General features: G+C 38.5%; 2 protein-coding genes across 3 annotated transcripts in view; both read left to right on the top strand.

The window, feature by feature from the left end:
• Nucleotides 1–14528, top strand: part of rbm20 (RNA binding motif protein 20) — a 49339-nt gene extending 34811 nt beyond the window's left edge. The window contains exons 6-14 of the mRNA XM_040004793.1: nucleotides 5039–5185; nucleotides 6030–6161; nucleotides 6245–6324; nucleotides 6421–7123; nucleotides 7204–7290; nucleotides 7383–7971; nucleotides 8316–8381; nucleotides 11428–11549; nucleotides 12950–14528. Coding sequence (XP_039860727.1) covers nucleotides 5039–5185; nucleotides 6030–6161; nucleotides 6245–6324; nucleotides 6421–7123; nucleotides 7204–7290; nucleotides 7383–7971; nucleotides 8316–8381; nucleotides 11428–11549; nucleotides 12950–13018 — 1995 coding nt within the window. The 3' untranslated portion in view covers nucleotides 13019–14528. The remainder of the gene's footprint in view (nucleotides 1–5038; nucleotides 5186–6029; nucleotides 6162–6244; nucleotides 6325–6420; nucleotides 7124–7203; nucleotides 7291–7382; nucleotides 7972–8315; nucleotides 8382–11427; nucleotides 11550–12949) is intronic.
• Nucleotides 14529–16242: 1714 nt separating this feature from the next.
• On the top strand, nucleotides 16243–25043 carry pdcd4b (programmed cell death 4b). Of its 2 annotated transcripts, none has more exons than XM_040004438.1 (12): nucleotides 16243–16359; nucleotides 16810–16915; nucleotides 17183–17500; nucleotides 19411–19505; nucleotides 19641–19754; nucleotides 19923–20144; nucleotides 21292–21389; nucleotides 23008–23122; nucleotides 23599–23706; nucleotides 23911–24021; nucleotides 24116–24255; nucleotides 24350–25043. In XM_040004438.1, the coding sequence occupies exons 2-12, from the start codon at nucleotides 16873–16875 to the stop codon at nucleotides 24408–24410; spliced, it is 1425 nt and encodes a 474-aa protein (XP_039860372.1). In that variant the 5' UTR covers nucleotides 16243–16359; nucleotides 16810–16872; the 3' UTR covers nucleotides 24411–25043. The 2 variants fall into 2 exon arrangements, with proteins under 2 accessions (XP_039860372.1, XP_039860371.1); XM_040004437.1 differs by having other exon boundaries at nucleotides 23911–24036.
• Nucleotides 25044–25643: the final 600 nt, after the last annotated feature.

The following is a 25643-nucleotide window of genomic DNA, read 5'->3' as shown; positions in this document are numbered from 1 at the left end:
CAGAGCACATAAATCAAATTTTAAGATAAGTTGGAAAAAATGCTAGTGACAAAGAAGCAGCTGAAATTCTTGATTTTTCACTCCCTATAAAAAAAAATATATAATTCAAATTTGATTTTTTTAAATTACATTTGAACATCCAACAGTATGTTCAAAGGGCTCTTATACCTTTGACATGATCTCTTCATTTAGTTTTTCTGAGCATTTATTCTGCTACACTTCTTTCATGTGACATTTTAACATCAAGAAAGAGTGAATAAGTAAGAATCGACACCAAATGTGTGCTGCTTATTGAATGGACTCAGTTCACCTTGTTGACAGACGCTCAGGCCCAACACCAAGTTTCATGTTAGCGCTCTTCCACTGAACTTTAAGAAGTTTCAGAAGACTACTTCCAAATCTATCAAGCGCATGAATTACGAAAGCCCTAGGTTTAAAAAAGAGCACAACAGCAATAAATACAAATACATACATAGGAACATTTATCCAGATTTACTCAAGAATACATTTATATTTTAAGAATAAGAGATTTTTTGTAATCGCTTGAACACTTTTTCTTTTACTTCTGTTTTCTGGTTATGCACCCTAATATGTAAAGACACTTAGATTTAACCTCCTGATGACACTGAAGGATTCAAACATAATTAATATTAGCAATGTAGAGGGTTACCAAATGGGTTGCAAAAGCAAAAACTAATCCTAACACTGATTTTAAAGTATTTCTAAGAGTATAGATGAAGGATAGTTGTCCTAACTGTGGTCCTGCAGTGAGTTTGCCTGAGTTAAAGAGCCTGTGTTTGACTGGGGTTAAAAAAACAGCAGCTGTTGATAGGCGTCCATCATGAAGGCAGGTCTCTTGAAAAGCACAGTGCAGATGATGAGTGAAGAGAAAGGACACCAAAATTAGACCCAGCAAACGTTCGGGAAGCCTACACTTATGACTAGCATGCAGCTTTCAACAGTCTGCGGGCATCAACACACACCCAGTGCATGGATATGTATTAATATGGTTACACAAACACACTATACAGACTTGTGTGCTCTATACTTTATTTTAGCTTCAGTTTTTTATAATGCATAAAGCATGGCATTCAACTTGTTAGATTATATTTTCTCACTTTCTATAATTTCCCTTAAATTTTGAAGTTAAATTTGTAACTTTAAATTAAAGTTAATTTGTGACAAATTCAAAGTCAAATTCAAAGACAAGACAGGCCGATCCAGACATGGATGCCTTAATGTTTAAACTAGATTCCTTCGCCGCTAAAGCCGCTGTTTGTTCTTTGTTGCCAGGGTAACTGTATAACAGAATGCTGAAGTAAGTGATGGAAAAAGCCGTGTGCGTCTTTGGTTGGTTTTTGACAAAGGATTTGATTTTATTAGCGTGGAAGTATTTATAGGGTGTGCTACATGAGCTAATGTTGGTTGCAATAAACACACACCTGTCCAAGCCTAACATGTGAGGTTTTATTGTTTTTAAAGCCCTGCGAGATCCCAGGGATCACACAAATGCACACACGCATACAAGTTTTGATATTCTGTGTCATTTTTAGTGTAACAGCAATTTAGTTGTTAGATATGCACAGAAAAAAATTAAAAAGTTACATAAATTGTTTTCATTAATTTCACTTAACTAAATAAAAAAAATTGTGGTTGCAGTTAACTGAAATAAAAAATAAAAACTACACTTTAGTAAGTGAATAAAAATTTTGAAAAGCGCTTTTCACAGGCAAGAGTCACAAAACCAAAATGCAAAAGTGCACCATTTGACCATATTAAGGCAAAAACTACAATAAAAACTAAGCATTTAGAAGTAACACAAATTAAGCTGATATGGTCGCTTTAAAAGCAAACGGGAATTAAACTGAAATGTGAGTAAAGTTTAATTAAAACTGAAAAATCAAAACTACAATAACTCAGATACAAACCAGACTAAAAGGAAAAAAAATTACCAGTATAAAGATGAAAGCTATTTTCAGCTGCTCTATATTCAAAAGGGGATTTAGGTATCACCAAATGTTGGATCTGACACTTTTTCACCAAAGTCCCTCCAGACACAGCCCCATCCAAGGCTCAAACCAGGGATCTTTTGCTTGTGAGGGAATTTGTAAACCACTACACTGTGAAGATACCACAACATATAATAATGTGGGTTCATACATACATTAGAAGCATGCACAACTTTTGTTCTTCTGCACTGCAGTGTCAGCTGTCCAGCCTGAAGTAACACAGTAGCTTCTTTCGACAGAACTCGAACAGAGATAAACACAGGATTACAGCTAACCGCTGCATGGAGCACAGACCTAAAGACCCTAGGGTCACACCCCCCAGGCAGCAGTGTTAAGTTTCAGACTGGTGAGAGACTGGTAAAGTGATCTGAGGAATAGGCTTGTGAGCAAACCAAACTGACCGTCTTGCAGCATGAACCCTGATTCGTAAAAATAAGCAGACGTATCCTCAGAAGAGATTCCACTGCAATTTACTGAACACATTGCAAAGCTATATTTTTAGGACTGTTTCCTTTCGCTGAATTGTAAGAAACTGTAAGAAACTCGCAAGGGTTTAATTAAACTATTTCAGTCAGGGTTGATTGCCAGTTCAGTTAAAAGATTATTTGGAGTCCTTCCATTCCTGTTCTTTATGTATTTGTGCATTGTAATTGTTGATAATTAAGTTTTAGTGAACACTGAACATTACCAAAGGTCTTCTGTCATTTATTCAAATTATTTTTTTAATAAATAAACCACATTAAGGAGGTCCAGGCTGTGTGTAAAGTGTCTCCTTGTGAGTAGTCAACGACACGGCATAACTCTGCGCTTCTGGTTTGCGGACCACAGAAACGGCTACTGTTCAAAGCCTGAGCCAACCTTGAAAGTGATCTTAATGCTGTGGTCAAACTGTCTGGCCTATCAGACACAGGCCTGACTTTTACAGGTCACACATTTGTGACTAAAGCAAGCAGCGACTGAGCCTCTTGTTCTCACTAATATTCCAGGGACATAAACAGCCTATTCCTGGATCTGTTTATTGAGCCCATCCTGAACTGACCTTTATGTGTTCTGGTGGTGGAACTGGCATGTGGCTGTTAATAGAATTATCATAATTGCATCTGAAGTTGTTAATGTCACTGTGCTGGCCAGAAACTATTAAGTTATAATATCTTCTTTTTTTTTTTTTTAATAGCATTATCAAATGGTTTTTTTTGTTGTCTAAAATATAGTCACATGGCACATGTTGTGTTTGGGCTGTTTGTGTATGCACAGAATATGCACCAAACTGACATGTAAATTTTAAAGGTTACTTTTTACGAAGGCTTATATACACTCTAGATTCAAGCAAAGTAAAGTCTTTGTTATTGTTGGGCTTTTCTTGGACAAAATTAAAAATGCTCCGGGTCGAATCGAGACCCCGGTCTGGCTAACACATGGAACTGTCGGTCAGGTTTGTCAACCAGAGACACAGAAAGAAGAGGAGGGGTGCTGGAAAAGTTGCAGTTGCAGCACAGTGGTTGCAGAATTAAGACTCTGTGATATAACAAGTTGAATTTATAACTGCTTTCTGCAGTGATGTCAAAGGAACATGACGGCATGTCACCAGCTAGTCTGATGATGAATATAGCGCTTCGTATTTGCAAGATGCAATACGCAGGATTCACTCTTCTCCGTCACAGTAAAGAAGGTGCATAAGAGTTGCAGGTATCTGTATTATCAATTACAATATATCTTATGTGGTTTTAATACTAAAGTTTTACGTGTTATAAAACTCTATTTGACGGGTTTATCAAACTCTAAATATGTGAGAATTACTAAAGGAAGCACTTTAGCTTCCACTTGTCTTCCTTCTCCAGCTTTATACCGGAGAGAGCACGTTCTCACAGCCTTATCAGCCACTCTCTAAGTCCTCATTCCCACAGCCCCAGTTTTACATCAATGCAGCCCAAAGCACCCAAGGGGCACCATGCAGGGGTCCAGAGAGAGGCTCCAATGGTCTCCATCCCCAACGACGATCGTGGGAGTGGTCGTCACACTTAAGAAGGGGTGAGGATGAAAGGGAGAGGGATGATCCGTGGAGGAATGGGAGCAGCGTGGAAGATGATTGACCTAATGCTGGACATTACAGAGCATACAATATAGCCCTGTGGGACACCAGATGATCGACATAAGGGATTCGATTTATAATGACATAGGATTTTATAGCATCTATTGGTTTATACAAAACAAATAGTATAACCTCATCTGTATTGTTCCTGGAGTCTAGTTTCTAGTGTTTTTCCATAACAAAAGAGGGTATTGTGCCTCTGTATTACCCCCTCTCAGGTCAGATTTAAAAAAGGAATTACAAGTGGGTGCTGAGCAGTGCAGGTCACAATACTTGACAGCCTGGAGAGATGTGTGTCATATGCCTGGGCCTAGTAAACTGACATGTCTCTAATGCCAAAAAATAACAAAATGTAATTTTTACTGCTGGATGGCTCCCAAGGATCTATTAATAAATGCGCTAAGGTGGGCTGTATGAAGGAGGGAAATTTACACATTGTCTGTTTGTTAGTGTTGCAGTCTTAGACTCATTTTACACAGTATGCATGATTTTCATATACTGCAGAGATTGACACAGAGTTTTGAAGATATGTTTTTTGTTATCAGCCAAAATTAGATGATAGGATCGATAACAATTCCTACGCCCAGCTTCACATAATTCCGGAAGGAAGGAAAAAAAAACTTCTTGCTAAGATTTGTCTAAGGGGAAATTAAAGCTATGAAATGTCATGTGATATCTTTTATATTTACCTTTGAGACGCTGGGTAACTGAATTCCATGGCTGACACCTGTGTTCAGTGGCTGCATTCTGCATTTGGGAAGTCGTGTGCTCATTGTGGGACACACTAAAATTGACACATAAACACAGCTCTCTGTATCCTGGTCATGGTTACAAGTGCTGCAAATAGAATAAAGCTATTTTAAAGTTTGACGATCTAAATAAAGATCAGATAAAGTATTTAAAGTTGCTCAAAGATTGCATTTTTGTTTCATATTTGCAGCCATTTCCGATCAGAAAGACCTCCGTCGGTCGAGTCGTCCACATATGCAACCTCCCTGAGGGCAGCTGCACGGAGACTGATGTCATCAACCTGGGAATACCCTTTGGCAAAGTTACCAATTACATTCTCATGCGGTCTACACATCAGGTAAAACAAAATGATTATTTATCAGTGAATAGTAACTTGTTGTTTATGTTTATCAGAAACTGTTTAGGTCTCAATTACATGTGTATATAAAAAGTAAAACTATACTTTTGGCCATTGCTCATTCAGATCAGTACATTCTTTGTTACATTAGTATAAAAAGGTAACTTCTGTGCTTAAAATGTGCACCATGCAGGACACATGGTTACAGTTTTCTTTATTTTAGCATTTATTGGTTGATTGCAGCTGCTTGTCATACATACAGTTGACCGCTGGGGTTTTAATACCTGTGGCAGGGTGTTTAATTATACCCCGAACTTAACTTTAAAATATATGAAGCATCTCGCTATGTTTGCACAGATTTCTTTAGTCGTTACCGCCAGAAAAGTTGCGGATTGGATGATTACCTTTATATGGAGCACATGTGTAAAATTCCAATGATCTTTTTTTTTCTTTTTTATTATCTGCATCTTCTTTTCTGCCACGGCTGTTATATGATACCAAACACTTAGTCATAACTTACTGGCTGTTTAACTACCAGTACTTGACAGCTCACTTAGGCTCCAGGGTTTCGTTTAACAGACCTGCAGCATTCATATCACCCCTATCAAATTTAAAGCATTCACTCTAAAATCACTGTATTAGTTGCAAAGATTAAAGAAAATGTTTCAGTGAATTATTACGTTAATGAAATACGATACTGGAGGATGCTGATGTTCAGATTTTCTTCCATCTACTCTGTCATCTGAAACGTATATATGTTTGAGAAGATTAGCCCTGAAAAAAGAACCTCTCGTAACAGGGTTCATGTTTATTGCAACTTTCTAACATTGTATTCCTCCATCAGGCCTTTCTAGAAATGGCATATGTAGAGGCAGCTCATGCCATGGTTCAGTACTACCAACTTACTCCAGCTATGATTAACAACCAAAAACTTCTAATACGAATGTCTAAGAGGTACAAGGAGCTGCAACTCAAGGTAAAACTAAAGAGAAACATTTTCAAAAATCAGTTATACACTCTGTTGGGCATTTACTAAACCCATAAGTCTTTTTAATTTAGAAACCAGGTAAAGATGTTCAATCAATCATCCAGGATATTACCTCACAGCGGGAAAGGGATGAGATGCAACAACATGAACAGTAAGAAAACTCAAATGTTTGTTTTCATGCAGCAGACTTCTTTGAGTTGCTAATGTGGAAAATGCAATCTCAAAAACGTGCATCTTCTCTTCCTAGCTTTGTACCAGAGCGAGCACGTTCTCGCAGCCCTATCAGCCACTCTCTAAGTCCTCATTCCCACAGCCCCAGTTTTACATCATGCAGCTCAGCCCACAGCCCCCAAGGGCCACCATGCAGGGGTCCGGAGAGAGGCTCAGACGGTATGGGCCCCCACCGGGGCTCATGGGAGTGGTCGTCACACTTAAGAAGGGGTGAGGATGAAAGGGAGAGGGATGATCCGTGGAGGAATGGGGGCAGCGTGGATGATGATCGACCTAATGGTGGACGGGCGCCTGACCGTCGAAAGACCTACCAAAAATCCTTAGATCATCTTAGTTTCAGATCTACAGATGAGCGAGGAGGTGGAGGTGGAGGAGAAGGGATGAGGGGCAGAGACTGGCACCCACGGGGAAGCCCTCAAGGCTCATCCTATAATTCGTACAGGAACATCGAAGAGGATTTCTACAAGGAACAAGTGTACAAGTCAGACAAGCCGCTCAGACCTCCATACCAGCGACATGACACAAAGCCAAAGAGGAGGGATGGTGATGACTACCACTCTAGGTCCAGGCATTCAGAATTTGAGATGGCTGATCAGACACTTTGCAGAACACCTGAAAATAAGAGGCAGAGTTCACCAGGCAGGGGCAGGAGTAAGAAAACAAGCAGGAGGTACACGGCTGCGGAGAAAAAAGAGAAAGAAAATGCTACTGAAAATACTGTGAGTAACTTCTGTAAATGTAGATTGTTTATTTACATCTGCCAAATATTTCTTGTAACTAAAGAGATTGAATTTTTCAGGACCGCGAGTCAAAAGAAAATTCAGTTTCACCTCAGCGAATCAGTAAGACAAAAGAAACTAATGAAGGTGGTAAAGACAGGGACGCTGTAAGTAAACATGATGTTTATGACACCTTATAAGCTCTGGTTCCAGCTGGAAGTAGTGTATTAAAAACAATTTTCTTGACCCGTTTTCTTAGGAGAAGGATCGGGAAAGTTGTGACGACACAGATGAAGAGTGTTGGTATCCTAAGAACATGGAGGAACTGGTCACTGTAGATGAAGTGGGAGGAGAAGATGATTCCATTATTGAGCCAGACCTTTCTGAGCTGGAAGAGTTTGCATCCTGCCCCAAAGACTCAGCAGGGGAGCCATCAGTAGAGGAGTCTATATTGCCGTCTTCCTCATCCTTGGAGGTGCAGCCAACATCTAATGAGAAATCTCCAGAGACTGAAAAGTCTTGTGGGGATGCTGGAGACCAGGCAGCAACAACTGTAACTGAGAAACAAGAGACTGTTACGACTTCAGCCAAACCAGAAGAACAGAAAACGAATCCAGTGACTTCTGAGTTACCAGTTGCTAACCTTAGTGAATTCCCCAGTGAGGAGTTTAAAGCTGCATTGAAGGAGACATGCTTTGAAGGTAGTGAAATAGCCAACAACGGGCCACCAGGAGAGACTATGGAAAATCACATCTGTGTATTAGAGGACAGCAAGACCCCAGAAGTAGGACAGGTCATGGAAGTAGTCAATAATGGAGTGCAACACCAGGATGATGTTCATAAAAAAGGTACTGCTTACAAGAGAACATTAATGTTCATTAAAAAAACAAACAAGTGTAGCTGTTAAGCTTATTTTGTTAAACTTATACAGTTTTGTTAATCATTTGTTGGACAAAAGCATCTAGCTAGTGTGAGACCTGTAAAATTATTCCTCTTTCTGTACCTCATTAGAATAAGTCACCAATATGGTCTCAAATGACAGTGCAGGTTATAAATGTAATTAGAGCCACGTGATGGGTAACCTGAGAAGATTTTTTCTACAAGTGTCTTATTTAGTTGTCTTAACCCAGATACAAAAAACAAAACAAGAAGTAAGTACGTTTCTTTCTCATAACTCATATGCCTTTCATAGACTTTGAGGCCCGCTCACCATCTCGTGAACAAGATAGAGCTGTCAGTGAACACGGCATTCCTTTGGGTAAGCATAACACCGTTTTGTTACCATGACTGTTGAACTAATAAAATCACTGAAAGCGAGCAGTTCTCATTCTAAAGTTTTTCCAATCATTCGGAATAAAGTCCACAACCTAAAAAAGTCACCAGTGGAAGACTGGATGTCTGGGTAGATAACCCACTAAGTTACAGCAGTATCAAAGTAAAAAGTAACACCTTTTTTCTAATCTAGTCTAGACTTCTTACGTGTGACATTCTGATTAAATAAAAAAAACCAAACTTTTTATGAGAATCTGCTGCTCAGATAAAACACACAACAGGGTATGGTCAGCTTCAAATGCATTTGCACTACTGGAAATACTTTAGGTTTAGGTGAGGGAGCCCGCACAGAGCACGCAGGAGAAAGGATTTTGTACTATTGAGCTGGCAATTAAAAAATTGTTTACCATCAGATTTCATTGCATTAGAAATTCACAAGCTCACACACAACCTCCTCTGCTCCTAACGAGTTTGTTAATAATTAACAACCTCATTCTGATCAACTGCACAATTGTTTGTAAAAGATTTACATTTAATTTAACCTGGTTGTATGTTAGAGGCCAGTTAACACCCGTTGCTGTTAAAAAAATGTATATCCTGATGGTCAGAGAATAAGGTTTGAAACAGAAGTCTCAGCGTGCATCCTCATGCTTTTGTCTGCTCTCAGTTCTGAAAATTCTTTAGTCCATATATTTCAAAGCAGTGTGCTTAAAACCTGCTTATCACAGCTATATTTATTCATTATCGTGGACAAAAGCTGCGGGAGTCTTGAGCCCATAATCTTAGTCCCAAAGATAAAGTATTATCTTTTTCACCATTAGTAAGGGCACTGACAATCTGTTGCATTAGCACTCTAATTGCCTGGAACTGCTTGGCTACTTGCTGACCTATTTCTGTGAGCAGGTTGTGAAATGCACCCCTGAGGGATCAGTATTTATATTATCATTAGAGCTAGAATGACGCAGCCAAAGCACATGGCCAGTTTTCAGCCTGCGGTGCAGAGACTTACTGTACAAAAGCCCTGGAGTGGCACAACAACAACAGAGCTCAGTGCACAGTGCACACACAGAAGCATTGTGCAACTATTTCTGTTGCATGTGTGTCCAGAAAAAAACTGTGTGTGTGCATAAACACCAATGGAATACTGATAAGTCTTCTGATTGTTTCCATCTCGTTCGTTTTTTACCAGCCTGAAAGTGAAAATAGGTGTGTGTGTGTGTGTGTGTGTGTGTGTGTGTGTGTGTGTGTGTGTGTGTGTGTGTGTGGTGGATGTGTTTTCAATTCAGCTTGGCTCCTGTTAGTTTCCAGCTTTTAAATTTAGTTTTTTTTAGCCTTTTTCTTATTTGTAATAAATGTGGATCATTGTGGGACCCAGTCAGAAACAAATTTACAAAGGTTTCTGAGTCACTGAGTCAATATGTAACAAAGCCTCAAACAACCATTTAGAACATTCTTAATACATTTAGCTTTTAGTTATTTAAGAGCACATTATCATTGCGCTTATGTTTTATATATGTCCAGCAATCATTTTATTCCCGCTAACTAAAAGTGTTGGGTTTTTGTTTTTTTTTAGTTGTTTTGGTTATAAATAATTCTTAAGAGCTTGAAAAGAAGGCGGCTGGACTTCTTTTAAAGTCCAGAACTGAAGAAGCCTCATGGATGAGAGGTGAAACATCTTCAAAAAACTTAAAGGAGTCTAGTCACCTTCTCTGCAAGCTCTTAAGACTACAGATGACTGAGAACCTATACAGTTATGTTATACATAATTAATCCTGGTATTAAAAATAGGGCTTTGCCGTGTCTTTGAGTCTGAAATGAATGCAGTGGGCAGACTATAAGAACTCACTGCCAGCAGGGTATGATCGCTTTTATTGTTAGATAATATAATCCCATTCTTTCAATTGAATTTAACCGCACAAAATCAGATTGTGATTTTATTACATTACCCTTTGGAAATCTATCATCGAATGTCCAGTAGAGTTATATTGGACATTAAACAGCTGTTGCCTTGCCAGCTCCATTCAGTCTGTGTGATGTCTGATTGTGCCCATGTGCAAATAGCTCAGATAATTGCCCGATGGAGTCAGAACAAATGATTAGATGTCACGTGTCCTGCTCCATACACTTGATCCAGGTTCTCCCTCAGCTAAATCAAACAACCTGATTCCCCTGACATTGTTCATGACGGAAAACTACTTTAGTTTCTGGGTTTTGTTTATTATAAGACATTTTGCAATGAGAGTGTAAAGTTCCTTAATCCCACTGAATTCATATATTTTAGGATATAGTTGTTTACAACTGACATACAGAATATTCAAGCAACTGTTAAGGTCTCCACGTACCCCATCACTCCCAGTGTGCTTTATTCAGTGCTCATTGGTCCAACCATGTTTAATTTTTAACCAAGCCTCTGTTTACCTTCAGCTACAACCCATCTGGTGCCCTTAAATCTGTTACTATAACCTATGCAGACGGGGGGAAAATAGAACAAATATTAGAAAGCAGAAAAAAACAACACACGTCTGGACAGGATACATTTGGATTAAAAGACAATAAATTTTAAAACCTTGTGATGTTTGTTAGAATAAAGAATACTATGTATTTTCTACGGAGAAAAAGAAAAGAAAGGATGATGGAGACTATGAGTTGAAAGAAGTCAGTACAGGAAAAAAACATTTAAAATTAAAGTTAGTTCAAAGTTAATTTGGTATCAGGGCACCCGGGGGAGAGAGAAGAAAATGTGTAATCTGAGACCAGCAGCATGATGGTTTCAGTCAGCCGCAAAACCCACGAGCCAGTCCCAGTAGAGTAGTTAATTTTCCTTTTAATAACTGACCTTCTATAATTGTTTTTTTTTTTATTATCTAGAAAAAATGTATGCAAATTTGTAGAATGACTCAAATTAGTGGGATGAGGCTTGACTGTGGTTCTGGATCAAAATCCTTCTAAAAAAGGTTTCATTAATAAATACCATGCGAGTCCCGTCTTTTGACAAGGATTAAATTGTAATTCTTGTTTTCGCTCTCTCATAGGAGTGGAGTTTGTTGTGCCAAGAACCGGCTTCTACTGTAAACTCTGCGGACTTTTCTACACCAGTGAGGAAACTGCAAAGACCACTCACTGCCGCAGCACCGTCCATTACAGGAACCTACAGGTACAAACTGCGAGACGGCACACACCTCCATTCTTTTATCCAGTCTTTGAGAAATTAATTATATGAGCACATCAAGCCTTTATGGCGGGAGATAGTGTATCTGACATAAACCCGTGTGTGCTGGCATTCCCGCATGCCCATATAAAGTCGATCTGTGTGACGCACACTCCTTACTGAGGGATTCATTAGGCCACATCAACTGTGGCCTTAACGAAAGATTACACCAGCTGTTTTCAGCCTAGAGAGTAATCTCTTTGTTCCACAGTCAGCACGTGCATATTATATTAATTTGCCTTGCTTTTGTCACATGAGGATAAAACTTACTTTTCTTTTCTTTTTTTATTAAGTAGGATTCTGTTCTCCAAACAGGATTGCAATGATAAAAATGACTTATCTTTATATTTTAATTCAGCACTAACCCCACTGCAGAGGCTGTATTACCTATTAATGCACGGAGCAAATGATTCATTCAGACTCCATTGCTCTCAGAAAGATGTTCTTCACAAAATTTAGTTTGGAAGACATAACAGATATTAAATAATCAGATAGCACAAAGACACTTTTGGCAATAAATAACTCTTTTGTCTCTTTTGTTATTGTTTATTAAGAGAAAGTTTGCTAATTCGAGTTCCTGAAATGTGAGGATTTACTTTTCTAATGGGCGTTAGTGGCTTGACAAATCGTTTAACCCATTTTCTAAGTCTTTCTAAGTTTCTAAGTTCATTTCATAACAGCTCAAATTTAAATGACAAAAAAAAGTTTTTAACAAAATCAGTGGATCGTAATCGTAAATTTCGTAAAGCTTGCTGTCACGTCCTAACGCGCGCACATACGCACGAACATAGGCATCGCATGTAAACTTGCGACTGTATTAGGTTTCCCGTTATTGGCCAGTCAGCACCGACCCATCTTACATTTCCCTCGTCCTTTGCAGCACAGCTGAAGCGAGGTCGGGGAGCGTGTTTCCTTCACATTTGATGCATTACATTCCAAGGAGGAAAAAAACAGTTTTAAACAGTTGTGCTGTCTGTCAAAGCTCTGTGTGTTTAGCAGTTTGTTTTGTTTGATTTTGTTTTGATTCTTGTTTTACTCTTCTCATCTCCAGACAGTACAAAATAAATGATTTAAGCCATCGTGCTGACACTTCTCAGAATGAGGCTGGATTTTTATATCAGCATTTAGATTACTTTAATTTTACTGAGTATAATGTGTCTCTTCTTCCTGGGATTATATCGATCAATTGTGAAGTGCTTTCCTGTAAAGGGTGTCTGAAGAAAAACCAAAGCATGGATGGGTGTTAGGGTGCTGAGGGATGTTCTGGAGCAAGACCGACTTATGAGACGGCTAGCACACAACTTGCGGGTATTAAGCAGGTATCTGCTTTGATTTCTTTTTAACAGAAATACCTTTCCCAGCTGGCAGAGGTCAGTCTATCGAGCGTGCTGACCGAACCTCCAGCTGCACAGTGACGATACCTCGACCTCTCACCTGCTGCAAAACGAACATCAGAGGAAGGATTTCCTAAACGATCCTAAAGCACGGATAATGCCATACATGGAACATGCGGACAAATACAAGAATGCTGATGTTTATGGGAGAGCAATGTTTGAATGGCGCAGGCAATAGAGGCTTTCAGGTTTGTACATACATGAAGTGAAATGTATAGTAAGGTTTTAAAATTTAACTTCAATTTTATCATTTTTCTTACAGTTTACTTTAATGGTTTGTGTGAAATGAAATTAAGTTATATTGTTGGAATAAAAGTGCATTTACATTTATCTTAAATTATCTAGAAAAAAGTCTTTTACAGTTTGTGTTTTGAATTTTGTCTCGTCATCACTGAAACAACTGGGACAGACTTAGGTCTGCTAAATTACTTGAATATGTTGGGTATTAAGTTTATGATTTTTTTTTGTTACAGAGCCTGAGAGCTATGTGTATTTAAGAAAACTAGACAATAACAAAAAAAACAAACATTTGTGGCATTTGTTTTTTTCACTTGTGACATCATCAGTGAGGATGTTTTCTTCATCTGCTTGTGTTTTATCTTCTCGTACGTCTTTGTGACGTGAGCTCTCAGGGCCACTGTGTTTTTTCCCCCCCTCGGTTTAAAAACTGAGGCAGATTCTCAGGTTTATTGTTCTTGTTAAACAAATTTCACTGTATAAATAATAAAATTAAAATTTTTATTTATATCTAAGGCTGTTTTTGTTTTGTTTTTTCCCTTTTCCCCCACATGCGATTGTGAACTTCAGTATCCGTCAGGGAAAACTATACGTCCTTTAGATTAATAATGTTTCAGTGATACAAAAGATCTTTATTTTCTCTTTTATGTTGAATGTAATTCATAGGACAATCCCAGTCATATTTGCCAAGACATGTAATGCCTTAGATATGAAACTTCAACTGGACCATGTGTTTAACTTAAACATGAACTGTTTCATGTTACGACAATTTGTTACGGAGGGATTATCAAGCTCACACTCTGTTTTTGTATACTGTGAATACTGATCCTGTGACTTCAGCAATATAGTATTATTTTTCTTTGACAGACTTCTTGACTTTTTGATGGAAAACACTTGAATAAACAATGTGAATGTCTCAAATTAGCCATCTTCCTTTCTTGAACAAAAAACAGATTTGATCATTTTGCTTTAGCAGCTTTTTTGTGTGTAATAACCTTGAAAGGCAGCGCTGTGAAAGAGCTCCACCAAGTGTTGAGGCAAAAAAAAAAAACCCCACTACATCCATGTAATTCTGCAATAAATCTACTGCTGTAAACAGAAATGTAAAACCCAGAGAAAGTTTTTAAATGCAGATGCGTGTTTTTTATTTCATCATTATTTGTTTACTGTGATAAATTTGAATCTGCTGGTTACTCACAATATGCAAAAATCCGGATCGCACTACAAAAACTGGAAATGCTGTCAATTGCAAAAATCCTTTTGAGTGACCTTATAATGAAAATGTTGTAATGATAATTTAAGTTTGTTCATACACAAGGTTTTCAGAATTTTAGTTATTCACTTAAAATACCAATTTTAAAAATGGAAGATTGGCCATGTATCCCACTTTTCAACTACATGTATTTTTTTTATAACGTTTAGTGAAATTATCATTACATTAAATTAAGCATAATATTGCCATGGTGGAAAAAAATCTGTTTTTAATATCAATTAAACATCAGTTGTCCCAATGTAACTGGTGTTAACATACAAAACGTTTTTGTTAAAGTAATGCATCATCACTAGAAACTGGAAGTGAGATATACAGTACGTAATAAATTTATTAGACCACCTGACATGAAAAAAAAAAAAAACAACAATAAAAAACATAACACATTTTTTGAAAGCTGTCACAGTCTTGTTTAAAACTAAAAATTATATTGGTATTTATTAGCCATATAAAATGAATTCATGTTTCTACACTCACATTTGAGCCAGAACAAGTATAACATTCAATCACTAAAACCAATTTTTATGTTCAGGAATGAAAGTAAGGAATTATAAATGTGAATTATAAAGTTTGGTGGCCACAAATTGCAGACTCTCCAATACTGACTGTAACTTGGATAGCCTCCTCCTTTCTGAAGCCTCTGTCAGACAGTCAAGCTCCACACCCACAACGGTACTGGCATTCGGATTAGTGTACTGAATCTGTTATTTTTCCACCACACTCAGTGTAATGCCCTAGCACACAACAGCAAAGAGCATGGTACTGTCCAGCACAAACTCATAAAAGATCCTGAACAGCTGTAAAAGGAGCTCAGTCATCTCTGAATATAGAAACAGAGGCCTTCTGTGTTTTTAATGAAGTCCAGTTTATTGTCATGAACACCAAAGTATTTGTAATCATCTACTTTCTCCACACAGACCCAGTGGATGAAAATAAGGGTCACTGGTGTTCGTGTCTACCTCATCCACAACCACTTTTTAGTGTTTGCCACATTAAGATGCAGATGGTTTTACTCACTCCTTGTGACTAAGTTGTCCACCACAGCCTTATGCTCTTTTTCATCACTCTCTCTGATACATAGAGAGGTTGATGAGGAAGAAGGGCCATTTAATGGTAGAGAATTTATGCATATTTTGCATTAGAAACTGTCAAAAATAAAAAATTAAGGAGGTTGGTGGGGAAGGTGCAGTGGATGAATGAATAAAGGAATGCTTTTGATTTGATTGAAGATATGTGGCAGCTATTTTGTTAAAATTGCCCTTATATGTCATACTTTACACATGCCTACATGCTGGTTTAGCAATTAGTGATGGAATAAGCAAAAGTTTTAGCACTAGCATCTCAATATTCTTCCTCCATTATTGATTTTAGACGATTTTGGTGAAAATAAAAGACATTTATATAAATTTAGACATATATTTTAATCTTTATTTTTTAAAAATACAAATATAAATGTATAAAGTACCATACAAATAGTTTATATTTTAATAATGTCTTGTCCTAGGCTATCGATAATGTAACGTCAATAAAACCATAGCTTTATTATTATTTTTTTGGAAACCTGCATGTTGCTGCTGCCAGTACATGCCATTTTTGCCGATAAAGGACTTCTATGTATAGAAAGTGCAGCTCCGCTACATCGCCGACAGAGGGCAGCACTTAATAAGGCGCACGGGCCTCACAGAAATTGCGAGAAGGAAATCCGTGTTGCATGCTGATTGGCTCTTTCTTTAAAAAACCTTTCCCCCAGCCAATGAGCAAAGGAAAAACATTGGCCTAAGTGCCAGCGTTGCCTGTAAGTAAAACAAAAACAACAGTGTTCGTGTCACAGTTTGGAGCTTGGACACAGCAGACGGTCGGAGATTTTTTTCTGTTGTTTGTTTTTTTTCCTAATGCTGTGATTTATATGACATCGTAGATAAAGATATTAGGATTTTATAACTGTATTTCAAGATGGAGAACGAGCTCGCGACTTTGCAATTTGATATTATGTTTAATTGACGTTCGGGCTTCGAGAAGAAGAGCTAGATAACCGTTAGCGACGCATAAAACGCCTACAAAAGTGCGGATATTGGACGGTGTGGGAGTTTTATTCGTTGATACGCGCACGGAGATAGATTTTTAAAGCAGTTACATCTCCTAGCAGTGAATATTTAAGCTAATGTAGCGTTAGGCATTGTTTATCAACAGTGCGACTTTGAATGAACAGGGGGAGGGGGGAGGCGTGGTGTTACTGAATCTTGTCTGGGCTTGTTATCGACGCACGTCCACACATAAGGTGACAGTTTCTTATTCGTTATTGCAGGTATCGCTTGAAATTCTGTTTTTGCGCCGTTCTGCCGCAAAAGCTTCTTTTCTACTGTAAATCATGGCAGCTGACTGCGAGGCCTGGCTGAACGCAAACCCCGTGGGTAAGTGTGAGCATTCAGAGCCATTTAAGTATTGTGCTTCATCAGCTGGGTAGGATGTGGGGCAGTGGGGGTTTTTTTTTCATGCGGAAGTGGGTGAAAGTATGTTATCTTGCACTGTGTACAGATTCGGTTACTTTTTTTTTTTTTACTCCCCCTCAGCTGTAGTCTGTGTTTAAGTGCAGATAGAAATTAACTGCATGCATGCATATTGTCAATCAAATCAAACCAAACACGAACTCACCACAATTTTCTCTTGTAAACCAACAGAGGTTGGAGACCTGAGTGACTCTTTTGTATCTGGGGAGGAAAACAATGGGGATTTCATTATCTCTAATAAAAATATTAACAACGAGATCAATGGCAACTGGGTGGCCTCCTCTAGCAACAGCATCCACGAGGCACGTCTGAAGGCCAAGGCCAAGCGGAGGCTGAGGAAGAACTCCTCCAGGGACTCTGGCAGGGGGGACTCGCTCAGCGATAATGGAGATGTGGTTAGGGGAACTTCAGTGGCACCCACAAGTCCCAAGAGCAAGCTGCTGGACAGAAAGTCCCGGCTCGGGAAGGGCAGAGGCCTCCCAAAGAAAGGTAAGAGCATATTATAAAATGAAGAACGTAGCACAGTTGTAACCAAAGCACGGTTGTTATCAAAGTCATGTGAATGTTTATCAAAGAGCCATTTGTATTTCAAATTCCAGGACTTCAAAGGGAAGGTGCTACATCCACACATTCATGTAGTGCTGTCATCCGTTGTTGTTGTTGTTGTTGTTTTTATTTTATGGAAGCCATAAACGAATTAACAAGTAAACAAATGACTCGGACTCACTTGTATCCTTTTTTTTTTCCCCCCTTGCCATCTGCTCAGCCAAGCCTTTCTGGAAATTTCCAGGCTTCTTTGCAGCATGGTGAATGCCCCCCCTTCCCCAAAAATAGCATTGTAACATAATCGTTCGTTGTAACTAGTTTTGTTAATAGGAGGTCTAATTTTTTTTTTTTTTCAACAATCCTACAATTTTGTTGTGAGAAGGTTAAAATAAAAACAATCCTGGTACCATTTTGTGTATAATGTACCACAAACTGCTTTTGTTGTTGATATTAATGCACAGGATGTGACATGAATAGTCCATCTTTAAGATGACTATTGGATGCACAGGTGATGTTTAAACGAGTCTCAAACTCGAAGTTACAGTCACAAGGCTTATGGAGCATCTGATTTCCTGTGTTTTTTGTTGTCTGTCTATTTGGGTGTAAAGCAACATTAACGCTATAGATAATTATGCTATTGAAAATATAATTTTTCAATCAGCTGGAAATGTTGCATAATGGCTTCTCTGACCTGCCAACTTTTTTGCCTCTTGTATAGGTTGTATAGATAATTGTTGATCTATAAGTAGATGAGAGTTTAGCAAAGTGTCAGCATTTTCCAATCCTTCGGCCACCTCTCGCTGCAGATCTTCAGTGATGTCAGCATACAGTTCTCGGTTACAGTATGTGTCCCTGCAGACTGCAGTACAGTTCAGGCACTTGACTCTCCCCATGGGCATGTCTAGTTTCTCCCTGCGCAGAGCCTGCCCTCTTTTGTTTCTGTTTCTTTTTTTCTTTTTTTTCTCGATTGCGTAACAGAACTGCCACACTATCAGAGCCTGGCAATTTGAGCTTGTAGCTTTCCTGCATGAAAATTTTATGCATTTAAGGTTTGGAAAAACATTGAAGAGGGTGTACACAAGTGTAATGTTTAAATGCTAAAGCTTGGTGGTTTTCACAACCAAGGTGGGCTCGGCTAAATATAGTGACATGTCGTATGCCACATACTGGGTGGGAGACTAATGGAGGTTTTAAGGGATGTCTCGCAAGCTGCTTTGGCATTCAGCTTCTTAAACCGTCTGCAATCTGCCAGTGCTGACCTCAGAACTGGCAGATGTTTGCTGCTTGTGTCTACACAGAAAATGTAGTTTGGGCAGCATGTTGGCAGCAGCTTCAGTTCTCTGTATGTATCTGCATAGGAAGTATTTAGCGAGTAGACCCCCATATACCAACACTGTGATGCATGTAACATACAGGAACTTGACTGGAGTGAAATCATTTTTGGATTGGTACAAATTATGCAGACAGATTGATTAAATTTAGACTAAATGCTAATAGAAAAAAAAAAATTCCCTTTTTTTTTTTTTTTTTTTTTTTTATCACTAGAAGCCCATTTCTTAAAGGAAGTTTGTACTCTATGACCAAAGCAAGTCAGGATATTCAGGAAACATGCAGTAAATGAAGTATCAGTAGCTGTTTTAGTTCAAAGTAGAGCACCAAATGTATTTGACACTTTAATCTTATGACTAAATTCAGTCCTGTTGTCAAACCTGTTTGTACACTTGATAATGAAACAATGAGATTTGCCACTACATGTGGGGCACTAAAGCTTTAAAAAAAAAAAAAAATTAAAAGAAAGCACTTTGACAATGTCACGCATCACAATTCATATTGTCACTGCCCTTTGTCTCCAGGTGGGGCTGGAGGAAAAGGTGTATGGGGCAGATCTGGTGAAGTTTATGAACCAGAGGCAGTAGATGAAAGAGACCCCAACTATGATGAAGATCAGGTAATTGTTGTGCTGACATCACCTGGATTATTATTATTATTAACACAGGCTCTTCTACAAATGTAAAAAAAAAAAAAAAAAAAGGATACATGTTCCACAAACAAGTGTGACTGAAGTGCGATTCTGCTTCGTCAGGAAAACTGTGTGTATGAGACTGTGGTCCCTCCGTTGGATGAAAGGGACTTCGAGAAGACTGTTACCCCCATAGTGCAAGAGTATTTTGAACATGGAGACACAAATGAAGTAGCGGTGAGTGTTACCAAGTTAATGTAGATGCATACTGGCAGTTGAGGTGAGCTACTCTATTACAGAAGTTGACATCAACACACTATTTAAAAAAAAAAAAAAAAAAAAAAAAACCTGATATTAACACAACCATGAAGTCTAAGACAAGTTGGTGTCCTTTTCCTTTTCCAGGAGCTGCTTGCAGAGCTGAACCTGGGGCCTATGCGGAGCGTGGTGCCCTCACTGGCTGTAGCACTGGCCCTGGAGGCCAAAGCCAGCCACCGAGAGCTCACCTCCAGGCTGCTGGCTGACCTTTGTGGGCCTGTTTTGTCCCACAGCGACATGGAAAAGTCATTTGACAAACTCCTCAGAGAGTTGCCTGATTTGGTCCTAGACACACCTGGGGCTGCTCAGGTGAGTGTTTGGAGACAAATGTGTGTATACTTATTCCCCAGATAGCAACTTATTCTGTTTGTGTGTTTTCTAGTTACTTGTTTCTTGAGGATATGAGTCCAAACTAGGTCTTTGCAGTTAAACAAAAGAACTTCAGTTATAATTCTGGCTTTCAGCGATAATTACAGCAAGATAATTGAGATAAAACAAGTGGTAAAGGACATTTAACAAACTGACTTCCTGAAGAAGAATTATTTCAAGTCAGTCCCTTTTAAAGAAGATAATGGTTTTAACACTCGTCAGTTAGAAGTATGCTTTTTGTTTGAAGTGTTAACATAGCTTGTGGTTGAGCACAGGGGAACAACGCTGTGGGGTTTTTTTCTTTTCTTTTCTTTTTTTTTTTTTTCTTGTGTGTTGGTGTGCGAGAGAGAGCCGGTGTGTTTTTTTTTTTTTAGAGCTCTTTCCCTTTCGGCCTGCACAGACATGAGATCTGTGGCTATTGTCTAACTGTGCTCACAAAAAGCAAGCTCAGCAAAGAACGCTAAAAGCGTTATTCTGCATACTTCCCCCCGCACCCCTCCTCTCGCCATCTCATTGGGTCTCGCTGGTCATGTCTGTCCCACTCTCCAAATTCTCAGTGGGTTTAAAGGGGCATTATGATAGCGCCCTGCCCCCACTTCCTTCCCTTCGTGCTTTCGCTCTCTCAGTTTCACACACAAGCGCACACACGCCCCCCTTACTCCTCATTTGCCTGTCGGTCTAGACACAGCAGTGGGTCAGCTGAGATGTAGCTGCCTCTTGTCTGTACAGGAACAATGAGCAACAGTGAGCCCAGGCTTTGTGGAGGCCAGAAGAGCAAAGGCAGCTCTTTCATTTTCCTCAAACGCATGCTCACACTACTGTAAACAAAGAGACACGTGCAAGTGAAGCAACAGTCAGTCATCTGTCCAGTCAGTGTTTTTTGTGGGGCCTCCAAACTGAAGCTTGTAAACTACGAATAATCTTATTGTTGCAGGCTGTTGAAAGCCGACTTTATTTATGCCGAAAATAAATGACCAGTCAATCATATCTCCTGATTTAGTGGGTTAGCAGCTCTGAGAAACGGGAACATGGTGCAAGAGTGTTTAAAATTATTTGTTTTTTTTCCATCTTTGTATCTCTCTTTTAGTTGGTGGGTCAATTCATTGCACGAGCTGTAAGTGACCAAATATTATCCAAGACCTACATCGAAGGCTACAAAGGAAAAGTTGACTGTGAATATGCAAGGTATGTTGTTCTTGGACTCCACCAGAATAGTTTAGCATGATGAAACAAGGAGTTTTATTCTTTCACCCTTTTAATTATCTCTTCTAATTTGCTAGCCTTAGCAAACAGAAGGTTTGTGGCAGTAGGTGGGGAGCTGTTGGCCTGGTATTACCACATTAGGAACATTTCTCTGCCGTCAGAAACAGAGCGATTAATCTGGCGAGTCTGAAGCTTTTGGCTCACAGGGATTACTTGTTCATACACTGACCTCATTATTTTAAACATTGACCATGTTAAATATGAGCACCCAACTATAAATAATAATGAGCATAATTTCTGTTGAAAGGATCAGGGTACAAGTTAAGTTTGTATTTTAGCTATACCATGTGTACTTCAATACGAAAAACTGTATACAAAATCTGTATTTCAGATTTTGGGTTAGATCAAAATTTGCTAAATAAATAGGCAGTAAATATTTTACAAATATTTTCTTTGGGTTTTACTCTGGAGCTCGAATAAAATGATAGCAAAAAAGTTTTTTTTTTCTTTTTTTTTCTGTCTCAGAAAATAAATTTGTATAAAGCTCTTGAAACTCATAATATTTGCCAGCTGTAGCCTATGTGGGGTAATAGTTAGGATGGACGGTTGAAAATTTATTTTTTTATTATTATTTTTTTTTTAAATGGCACAAAGATGTCCAAATCATTAACTTTGTTTTTAAAAAAGTTCATGGAGTCAAAAAGGAATACATTTGTTTTGTGTTTTTTCACAGAAATTAAAAATGTCTTCATATATAGCCAGATCTTTTAGCAATAAACTGATTTCAAACCCACAATAGGTTGCTTTTATTATATTGCTTTAATGGTTAGTTACATGTTTGTCTGCACCATTTGCATTTTGAGAGATCAGGGTAATTATAGCTGTTGGAATAATGCAATAAGTCAATGTGATTCATGAGAAAAGAGGATTTAGTTTAGCCTTGTGATCAGCTGTTCTTGTTGTCCTCTAATTGGAGAGCAGCAGGTTAACACCAACAGTATTGTTTAAAACGTTTTTGCCAGTGATGTGAGGATGCTTTCAAAAATATTGCCATTTATATTGTTTATCTAGAAACTGAATAAAAGTGTGCATTTATAAAAAAGGACAACAAAACGATATCTAATAAAAATAAAATGTTGGGATCATGATTTGCTTTTGAAACTGCACCAGTTCTCACAGTGTACAAGGTGTTTGGGGCAGGTTGGTTGAATGAAGGCTGTCTCAGTGCCCATGTTTTTATGTAATCCCAGACTGACTCTTGTTTTTTGTGATCAGGGCTCTGTTAGGACCAGACCATCTGTTGCAGGACTTTTGTTTTTTCTCTCTTCTTGTTAAGAGTTTGTACTACATGTTCCCTGTCTAATTTGTGTCTAAGAATGCAAATGTCCAATTTTCCTTGCTAGCTTGCTATTTGGAGAAATGTAGATTGAGGGTAGAGCATTTAAAGTTCCCAATGAGGAAGTGTGCATCATGTGTGTTTCCTCCAGCACACTCTACTCAGGCACCACCTCTCTTAAACATTACAAGCAACTCTCCAAAACAAGGAGAGAAAATTTAGGTTAAAGTTTTATAAACCTTGTGTGTATCACTTTCTTCTCAGGGCGGCTCTGGACCGAGCAGCCGTGCTACTGAAGATGAGTATGGGTGGGCTTCGCATAGATAGCCAATGGGGGACAGGTGGAGGCCAGCAACCAGTCATACAGCTCATCAAAGAGGTAGGTTATATGAAGCAGAATCAAGTACACTCTGAAATAAAAGCAGTTTTTCTGAATTGTAATTGGTTCTTATTATAAAGCTCGAATAAAACTGAAGCAGCACTGTACAGTCTTCATCATGTATTTGGGGGGTTGTAGAACTTCTTCTTAAAATGCAAACCGTGCCATGTTGATGAACCGGTCCTGCCTGGTCTTGTTGTTGTTTTCAAAATAGCAGTCATATGTGGGAGAAACGTTAAGAGGTCTGAAAGCGAGGAATTGGTGAAGTAAAAGTATCCCAAAAAAACTTTTTACAACTTTTGAGCAGTTGTGTGTAAAATATGTCTGTTTTCATCACTTTCAAGTGAAATTGGAAAGCAGATGGCAGCAGACTTGCGTTTTTTTTTTGTTTTTTTTTTTTTTCTCTTTGTGTAGCTCTTTGTTACTGCATGGATATTGCCATAACAAAAATTCTCATTTGTATTCTGTCATGCCAGATGAACCTTCTTCTGAAGGAGTACATCCTATCTGGTGACAGCAAGGAGGCTGAGCGATGCCTCAGAGATCTTGAGGTTCCCCATTTCCATCACGAGTTTGCCTATGAGGTAAATTCATGGCTACATCAAATGTAGCCGACACATTAAATGCAGTCTAAATGTAAAATGTTATAAAACTACTGAAACATTTTATCTGTTTTGAGGGGATTTCTTTAGCTTTACACCTTTAATGTTGCATTGTGCGGTCTTCAGTTAAATTAAAAGCTGTTAGTACTCTGAGTACTAACACAAGATTGTGAATGTTTCTCGCAGGCGATAGTGATGGTGTTGGAGTCTAATGGAGAGAAAACTTTCAAAATGGTTCTGCAGCTACTCAAGTCACTCTCTGTGTCCTCCATCATTACTGTGGACCAAATGAGAAGGGTATGGTGCCACCTGGTGTGTGAATTATGCACTGCTCTTTTTTCTTTTTTCTTTTTTTTTGTAGCCCTGTAAAATGGTTGTCTTTTTCTTGTAGGGCTACCAAAGAGTTTACATGGACATCGCTGAGATCAACATTGATGTCCCTCGTGCATACTTTATCTTGGAGCAGTTTGTTGACAAGAGCTTCAGCATGGGAATCATTGATGTAAAGTTGAGGGATCTCTGTCCCTGTCGGTAAGCACGCTGGTTTTCACACACATCTGACACTAGTCTCCAGAGATGTGCTTCTGTTTTTGTTAATCATGTTGTTGCTCTCATCTTCTCTCAGGGGCCGTAAGAGGTATGTCAGTGAGGGAGACGGTGGTGTTGTCAAACTTGAAAGCTACTGAGAAGACTTTGTGTGCCAGATTACCCCAAAAAACATAAAGCTACTTTTTTACTTGCATATTTTTCAAAGTACCTGAAAAATGGTTTTTCTCCTTTCTAATGGTCAAAAGAAGGTACATTTCCAAAATTGAGGTAAGGGTAATTTAAAAAAAAAAAATGCACTTGTGATTGAAACTAAAGTAGATCACTCTCTCCAAGGTGTTTCAATATAAACATTTACATAAGCTAGCTCTTAAAGTGCCACAGCTCTCCGTGTCAGTCATTCCACATTGTTTTGTACAGTATTTTCTTGTTTTCACTGCCACTCCTTTTGTGTTTTCTAGAAAGCAGTGTTTGTATCGACATGACTGGTTTGTGTCAAGAGCTTTATAAAAATGTATTAAAAAAATAAAATAAAAGGGAGTTTGTTGGTTCAATGCAATACTGGCTTCCAAACTAGCTGCTGTTTCTATGCTGTGCTAGGTTTTCAGTCTTTAATCACACATCCGTGGCATGAGTTCTGTGCAAAAACGAATACCAATCAGGTAACTTCACAAAGTGGTGTGTTAAGAGTGTTTATTTTTATATTTGGGGAATAAGGAGTGTGAGAGACACCCTGACGCTCCTTGATTGTTGATTAAATCACTATGAAATCATTTCATCTGTTTTTTGTCTGTTTAACACACAGTACTAACTGCATACTGCAACTTAAATAAGCAGTTATCTGAAAGATATAATAATAATAATAATAATAATAATGATGATGATGATAATATAACACTTTAAAGTAGTACCCAAGTAGCTCACTACCCCTACTGGCAAGTAACAGATATAATCTTCGCTAATTCCATGCTATAGATCATTCAACAATAACCACAGAACAGCAAGACTTTCAAAAGGGACAAAGAGGGATTAAACACTTTTTTTAACTCTGTAAAGCCAGATTCCCTCAAAGTCCATACAAATACATTCCAGTGCTTGGAATCAGTGCGTTTGCTTGATCCATCTGAAGGACTTTTGCCAGTTTAGGCATTTTGTTTTTTCCAATCCTTCATTGGGTATCTACTGTAGTTGCTCCTTCATTGCCAGTTCCTGTTGTTTAACAGCCTCTTGAGCCTCCATTTGCATTTTCTCCAGTTTCTCAAGGGTGACTGATTTGAGTGGGAGCAGCTTTGGCTTACACAAAACCATAGTAGGGACATCTTCCATGGAGAGCTGTCCTGTGAGGTGCATTCAAACAATCCACAAATGATTAA

Source organism: Simochromis diagramma, unplaced genomic scaffold (assembly GCF_900408965.1).
Source record: "Simochromis diagramma unplaced genomic scaffold, fSimDia1.1 OVJJ01000487.1, whole genome shotgun sequence".
Classification (NCBI taxonomy): Eukaryota; Metazoa; Chordata; class Actinopteri; order Cichliformes; family Cichlidae; genus Simochromis; species Simochromis diagramma.
Note: the sequence above shows the minus strand (reverse complement) of the source record. Positions and strands in the feature narration are given on the sequence as shown.